This window comes from Triticum dicoccoides, chromosome 2B (genome assembly GCF_002162155.2).
Source record: "Triticum dicoccoides isolate Atlit2015 ecotype Zavitan chromosome 2B, WEW_v2.0, whole genome shotgun sequence".
In the NCBI taxonomy this organism is placed as follows: domain Eukaryota; kingdom Viridiplantae; phylum Streptophyta; class Magnoliopsida; order Poales; family Poaceae; genus Triticum; species Triticum dicoccoides.
In genome coordinates, this window is record NC_041383.1 from 8,054,607 (window position 1) to 8,062,104 (window position 7,498).

The 7,498-nt window shown below is 48.9% G+C and overlaps 2 protein-coding genes across 2 annotated transcripts; both read right to left on the reverse strand.

Annotated features, from left to right (window-relative positions):
- Positions 1-2,838: 2,838 nt before the first annotated feature.
- LOC119360159 lies at positions 2,839-4,267 on the reverse strand. Its single transcript, XM_037625921.1, has 3 exons — positions 4,054-4,267; positions 3,528-3,745; positions 2,839-3,423 (listed from the first exon to the last, which is right to left on the reverse strand). Exons 1-3 carry the CDS (start codon positions 4,265-4,267, stop codon positions 2,839-2,841), a joined length of 1,017 nt encoding a protein of 338 aa, XP_037481818.1.
- Positions 4,268-5,606: 1,339 nt separating this feature from the next.
- On the reverse strand, positions 5,607-7,253 carry LOC119366785 (premnaspirodiene oxygenase-like). The gene is made up of 2 exons (XM_037632504.1): positions 6,372-7,253; positions 5,607-6,236 (listed from the first exon to the last, which is right to left on the reverse strand). Exons 1-2 carry the CDS (start codon positions 7,251-7,253, stop codon positions 5,607-5,609), a joined length of 1,512 nt encoding a protein of 503 aa, XP_037488401.1.
- Between the last annotated feature and the right edge of the window lie 245 nt (positions 7,254-7,498).

Below are 7,498 nucleotides of genomic sequence, written 5' to 3' on the forward strand. Positions count from 1 at the left end.
GCGGTTTTGTAGTAATTGTAACAGTGGCAACGGTAAAGTAACTAAGCAAAGATCAATATGCGAAAAGGTCGTAGGCATTGGATCTGTGATGGATAATTATGTCGGATGTGATTCCTCATGCAATAGTTATAACATAGGGTGACACAGAATTAGCTCCAGTTCATCAATGTAATGTAGGCATGTATTCCGAATATAGTCATACGTGCTTATGGAAAAGAACTTGCATGACATCTTTTGTCCTACCCCCCGTGGCAGCGGGGTCCTATTGGAAACTAAGGGATATTAAGGCCTCCTTTTAATAGAGTACCGGACCAAAGCATTAACACTTAGTGAATACATGAACTCCTCAAACTACGGTCATCATCGGTAAGTATCCCGATTATTGTCACTTCGGGATTAACGGATCATAACACATAATAGGTGACTATAGACTTGCAAGATAGGATCAAGAACTCACATATATTCATGGAAACATAATAGGTTCAGATCTGAAATCATGGCACTCGAGCCCTAGTGACAAGCATTAAGCATAGCAAAGTCATAGCAACATCAATCTCAGAACATAGTGGATACTAGGGATCAAACCCTAACAAAACTAACTCGATTACATGGTAAATCTCATCCGACCCATCACCGTCCAGCAAGCCTATGATGGAATTACTCACGCACGGTGGTGAGCATCATGAAATTAGTCATGGAGGATGGTTGATGATGACGACGGCGACGGATTCCCCTCTCTGGAGCCCCGAACGGACTCCAGATCATCCCTCCCGAGAGAGATTAGGGCTTGGCAGTGGCTCCGTATCGTAAAACGCGATGAATCCTTCTCTCTGATTTTTTTCTCCCTGAACGTGAATATATAGAGTTGGAGTTGAGGTCGGTGGAGCTCCAGCGGGCCCACGAGTTAGGGGCGCGCCCCCACCCTCGTGGACAGGGTGTGGGCCCCCTGGTGTTGATTCTTTCGCCAATATTTTTAATTAATTCCAAAAATATTATCCGTGAAATTTCAGGTCATTTCGAGAACTTTTATTTCTGCACAAAAATAACACCATGGCAATTCTGTGAAAACAGCGTCAGTCCGGGTTAGTTCCATTCAAATCATGCAAGTTAGAGTCCAAACCAAGTGCAAAAGTGTTTGGAAAAGTAGATACGATGGAGACGTATCAGTACTTCCTCCCATCTCGGGTCCTTGGGTGGTGCAGGACGCTCCATCTCGAGGGTGTGATCCCGATCTGGATCATGGTAGCGCTGATCTAGACCAAGCCCCCCTTCATGGACAACGGCGACGTGGCGGCCGTCCGGCATCCCAGCGGTGCCCTTGGCGGTAGGGCAGGCGCAACCCTTCCCGATCTGGTTAGGAGGGCCCTAATCAGGGACGGCGGCCCCTGGGATGGCCTCCCTACCCGGTGGCGCGGCATAGCGGGTGGGCTGTCAGTGATCGGCCCAGGTGGCCGGCCATGCACTGGCGGGTTGGTGCTGCGGCTTGCTGCCCTGGCGTCCAATGGCGCCGAGCTGCTCCTTTCTCCAACCAACCTTGCGTGCACTCCATCTTATCAGACATGGTCGTGCTGCTAGCTGGTTACCGGGTTAGGATGGAGCAGGAGGTTGGTATCCGCATTGGGATAATTCCCAGGTCGGCTCCTATTGGTCACGACGGCGACGACACCCGAGGGTGCCATTTTTCTTCATGGAGACATCGTTCAGATCTGCCCCACCTTTTCCCACATCACAATCTTATGTGAAAACCCTAGGTCGGCGAAGGCGCTCTTGGCGTCGTGTCCTTCTTGAAGGCGTCGTCATGAGAGCTATGTGGCAATGGGCACCGCTTGGGTACGTAGGAAGTTGCAGATGGTGTGCCCCTCTTCCTCTAGGTGGCAATTATTCGGAGGGAAACCCTAGATTTGGGTCTTCAGGACCAGACGACGGAGACTTTCGTGTCGTTCTCCCTCCTATGGGCATCGTCTTGGAGCAGTGGTTCACTGGAGTGGCCAACATGTGGAGCGGTGTTACATCGACCACATTGAAGATGGTGGGTCTCAGCGGCGTGGAGCAGTCGAGTCTTAGTGTTGGACGTGGTTTGATCGACGCGCGCAGGCTGGTGTCGCTGTTTGTTGTCGTGGTGATGTCGACAGCAAATGGGACCGGTCGGATCTTTGCATGATTCCTCCGATGGTTGAAGATAACAGCAGCGGATCATAGAGCTTGCGCAGATGGTGCATATTATGGGACGCCTAGACCGGATGGTCTTAAGGCCACTGGATTGGATTTTGTCTAATATGCGGACAGGGGACATCCGTAGACACTTGTAGGTGTAGCGACTTTGTTTGCCTAGAAGGTGGCTTCGGGTTGATCCGTGTGATCATTTTATCAAGCTATGTTGATATAATTAATAAAGATGGTTGTGAATCATGCTGAAGCAGAGGCCGGGGGTAATCCTTCTTTTCGAGAAAAAACTTGTTAGAAATCTTAACTCCCAATACATGATACCAAAGAGATCACCTGCCGTTCAATTCAAAGAGTTTAATGTACTAGCTTAGTTGTTGTTGGCTGTGTTATGCCTAACCTGGCCAAGTATTTCTGTTGTTTTGTTAACTGAAACGTCAGGAAATGTTATTGCAAAGCTCTCATCAATACATTTTCAAGACTCAAGTGTTGTAACAAAATCAAAGTGAAGCACATACACTTCAAAGCTCATACCAGATATATAATTCTTACCCATAAAAAGCACATACATATTTAGTACGACAGCATATACAGAGCACACACATCTTAAGTTGGATATAGCATGTTCAACCAGGAACGCACGGAATCAGCGATGCACAATGGACCGGGTGACCTTCACCAGCACACAATGGACCAAGTGACCTTTACCAGCATCTTATAGTCGCCACAAGTGATTTTCTCTTCATCGTAGCTGCCACGTTTTGGAGTAAACTCAACGGTGCGGACACCACTGGTAGCAGCAGCAATGGTCAACAGGAGTGTCTCATCAACGGAGACGCTGACGACACGGCGTGCTGTTTGCAGGATTCCACCGTCACCGGCTGTTAGCATCCCAGCAAGTTCGCTATCATGTAGCATAATGTCACATGGAAAGCTACTAGTGCGAGCGACGATTTTCCCATGGAAATCAACAGGTCCCTCGAGGATCCTCGCCTCAACGGTGCCCTCCACCGCATTCCTTACAAACGTGTAGTTCAAATCCAATGTGCTGTGCATGCTGACAAGCTCTTCGGTTTGAACCTGGTATTTCGGTGGATATGAGAGTCTTTTGATGCCATTAATCTCCATTAAGCCTTTGCTAACTCTCTTGTCATTCACCTTTCTGCCATTCACATCCTTGACCTTCAGATCAACTTCGAAGATTATTGAATCACATATCATCAGTCCTCTCTTCGGGCCAGTCAAAACCAACGCATCATTCTGCAAAAGGAAGTAATTTGAATAAGCACGGTGCTTAGTTAGCTCTAGGTTAAACCGGAAAAATGCGGTTGGAATTTACGAATCGGGGTTAAAAGTAATAATACCTTGGAGCTGATGTTCTGGCAATCGTCCTTGCCACGCTGGAATAAATAGACGCGTTGGCGATCCAGACTGTCCCTGGCTATGATGGTGCCGTAGACATTGAGCGGGTATCCATAGTCGGAGGAAACGATATTGACCGAGACAATATTTGCCGAGTTACAGAACAGGAACCCCTCCTCTGGGAAGATCCTATTAGTATTGTGCATTGCACCAACAGGTGCTGCCAAAAGAAGAAATCATGATTGAGGAATGAATCAAAATGTAGTCCACAAAATTAGTTCTCCATCTGCAGTGAACTAGCAGAGCTGCACTACTCAGTTAGGCAAAACATCACATAGCAATGGAGCATCATATTCAGACGTCCCTACTAGTTAGGCAAAACACGGATTATAAGGGGGGATTTGCATTTAAATTCAGAGCAGACGCACAGCTAGAACTAGGCTGACGAACTCAAAAGCTAGCTAGCAGTTGGATGGACAGGGCAATCGAATGAAAGGAAGGGATGGGGATGAGAAGGGACGGGCGTACATTCCATGTGGAGGTCGAGGCTGGAGTGTTGGAAGCGGGTGAAGATGTGTTCGCCCTCCTTGGGGTCGTAGTCGCTGAACCTTGGGTCCAGAGGGTTCGCCCCCTTCTCTTCCTCCTCCTGTTGATGCAGTTTCTGCTTCTTCCGCAGCCGCGCGCTCGCCCTCCCCTCCTCTCCCGCCGTGGAAGAAGAAGAAGAAGAACCGCCGCCGGCCATTGCTCCAGGGACCAACCAAGGCCGGTTGGATCGACCCGACCCGACCCTACTGTATTGCTGCCGCTCGATCGGGTATGAGCCGGCCCACATATCATCAGAGAGTCCGAGAGGCCCGAGCTGCTTTGAAGGAAGCCCAATAGGCCAGTTCATTGTCTGATTCATTTTTTTTACTCCTAAAAAAATAGATTCAATTTTGTTTTGTTTTGCCCCTTCCCTCCTCTCCACACACGCATGTCAAGGCACGAGGAGGAAATATCAAGTGTGCTGCCAACATTTAGGTGCTTCCATGCTCTCATATCTAAAATGTTATAACATTTCAAACATTTATGATTATTTTGTAAAAGTTCAGAAGACATGTGGCTCTAATCCTTTAAAATTCATATCCAAACTCGAAATGTTGAGAAGACAAGAGAAATCTAGATCTGAATAGTGTCATTTTTTTTATTGATTCTTAGGGCTAGGCGCTTTGGCTTCCTCCTCCTTTGTTTGCGCACCCCCGCCATTATTTGACCTAGTCTAGCTGCGGTTGATTGGTCTCGCGTGCGCCATGGCTAGTTGCCATCATGTCATTGGATGGCCGATTCCCCCGCTATTTCACCACAGCCACCGTCTGCTTTTGTTGTTCTGCTCATCACCTCCAACTGCTTTCCGCCGCCTCAGGACGTCACCTCTGAAGTATGTTTCCTGGTCCATGGAGGGCACATGATATCATGAGCCACGACCCTCTTATCGGCCATCCACACCAGCCGATCTCTGTCAGTTTTTGGCCCACCGTCCATATTTACCCGATACATATTTCAACAGTACCCATATTATTCACAAATCCGTATCTCGCGCGGTCATTGAATGCAACACATCCCAAAGCTCTAATGGAGTTGCCAGATATAGCGCGCACATGAGCTCGTGTGCGGAAACGTCGCGTCCATGAAGTTGCCACTATATATAGGTATCAAAGTCATCACACAATAAATTTGGTGCCGTTATAGTTTATTACCCGGCGGGCTTGAACTTTAGGTTTACATACAAATAAAAAAATTGCCAAGAGAAAAGTCCATACAATATAGTTAGACTTACATGAGAATGGATAGGAGATAACATGCTGCAATTTACATTCGAAGTGGTTCATATGAATTGCAATTGTGGGTGCACCAAAACACTGTGGAATAGCCCCTTTTTTGCCCAACAACTAGTTAAACTTACTTTTATTTTCCTTTTATGTGACCGCAAACTAAACTTAATTATCACTGTAACATATACTACCACGCGCCAAGTTCACAAGCAAATTATTTACCATATTAATTGGACTGCCCGTTTGCTTTGCTTCTAGTAGTAGTAGTTATTAGTTCATCTTGAAATCAAAAGAAGCGTGAAGTGTTGGCTTTAGCCAAAGTTGTGCTTTCCTCCTAGCGGTCATTCCCATAGTTTCGGTCATGTCCAGTTCAGCAGCGGTCGTGTCCTCCATGAGATCCCAGTCAAAATAGAAAAGGAGATGCGCGAGAGCCAGATACATACTGGCAGCGCTGAACAGCATTCCAGGGCAGATCCGTCGTCCGGCACCAAACGGCGTGAACTCGTAGTCGCGTCCTCTGAAATCCCTCCTGTCGGTCACAAATCTGTCTGGCTTGAACACCTCTGGCTCGTCCCACTGCTCCGGGTCTCTTGAGATTGCCCATGCATTCACAAGGACCATTGTCCCCTTGGGCACATCATACCCCATGATGCGGCATGCTTCCTGGCTCTCCCTTGGCAGCGCCAATGGTCCAGGAGTGTGCATCCTCAACGTCTCTTTGATCACACTTTGCAAGTAGCTCAGTTTTCCTAGGCCATCCTCGGTTACTTTCCTTTGCTCCATGAAGGCCTCTCTTACCTCAGATTGTGCCCTAGACATGATGGCCGGGTTCCTCATCAGCTCTGCCATGGCCCACAGGAGCACCGACGCCGGAGTTTCGCTCCCCGCTGCTAAAACATCCTACATACGTATTTACGTGTGGAGCGTTATGCATTAATATTAATTCAAACGACGGCATGCATGCAGGCTACTAGCAAATGAAGGTGCATGCATGTGTTAACTACTCTTATATTTCTTCATAGAGGAAGTACTTACAAAGAGAACGCCCTTGATTGTAGCCATGGAAATAGGGAACCCAAGTCTGCTTTCCTCACGAATCCTCAAGAGGACATCTATGAGGTCTTCTTCCTCCACATGCGCCGAGCTTCTTCTTCTCTCCAGGTGTTGACTTATGATGACATCCATGAATGTAAATAGCTCCTCCACGTACAGCTCCACCCTGTGCATGGCCCGGGAGCTCAGAGCACGTGCTATCCACGACGATGGAAACATGTCGGCCAGGTGGAAGCTCCCGACCAACTCAATGGCTTTGGCGGTGAGACGCAGCAACGTTTCCCGGTCATCCACCTCGCCGTCACCCATGACTGCGCGCACAGTCACGTTGTTGACATGCGCGGCGAGCAGCTCGTCGAGGTTCGCACCCGCCGACGAGGCCGCCACGGCCTGGACGAGCCGCATGGCTTCCTGCTCACGGATGGGCCGGAAGGACCGGACGCGGCTGGCACTGAGAAGCTCGTGCACGCAGATCTTGCGCAACTGCCGCCAGTGCTCCCCTTGTTTGGCCAGCACGATGTCGTGCCCTTGCCTTGTCAGGACCTTCACCGTCGGAGTCTGCGGCCTGGAAGCCAGCACGGCGTCGTTGGTGCTCAGCACATCCTCCGCGGCTTCGCAGGATGAGGCGACCACAACCGGGATCCCTCCCAGTTTGAGGAACATCACAGGCCCATGGCGGCGGGACAGGTCGCGCATCCTGCGGTGTGGGACGTCGCCGCGGAGGTGGTGGAGGCTACCGATGACGGGAAGTTGCCATGGGCCCGGCGGGAGCCGATGACCGCGGAACCATGATTTCATGAGGTAGTAGTAGTACACGACGAGAGGGACAAAAGCCAGTAGAATGTGATAGTAGTAGTACTCCATTTCCGTTATCACGACGGTAATTAAGCAATTACCGCACAAATAAATCGGGTAAGGAGCACCGTTCGATCCTGTTGCTTCCATATGTACTGTCCCATTTATAAGGGCCGGGGATTATTAGTTGGTGGTTAACAGATGGCTTTCATAATTTCTTGAACTATGAACTACTACATAATTTACCGACCATGGTAATTTGATAATTTATCGACCATTCCATCCTGATGCTTCCATATATACAGTCTCATAGG

Excerpts from the sequence above, each read along its gene's own strand:
- LOC119360159 (XM_037625921.1), bottom strand. The coding sequence starts at position 4,267 with ATGGCCGGCGGCGGTTCTTCTTCTTCTTCTTCCACGGCGGGAGAGGAG. Across the intron at positions 3,746-4,053 it reads CCTCGACCTCCACATGGAAT|CACCTGTTGGTGCAATGCAC; the intron begins GTACGCCCGTCC and ends TTCTTTTGGCAG. Across the intron at positions 3,424-3,527 it reads GCCAGAACATCAGCTCCAAG|AATGATGCGTTGGTTTTGAC; the intron begins GTATTATTACTT and ends TTCCTTTTGCAG.
- LOC119366785 (XM_037632504.1), bottom strand. The coding sequence starts at position 7,253 with ATGGAGTACTACTACTATCACATTCTACTGGCTTTTGTCCCTCTCGTC. Across the intron at positions 6,237-6,371 it reads CAATCAAGGGCGTTCTCTTT|GATGTTTTAGCAGCGGGGAG; the intron begins GTAAGTACTTCC and ends ATACGTATGTAG.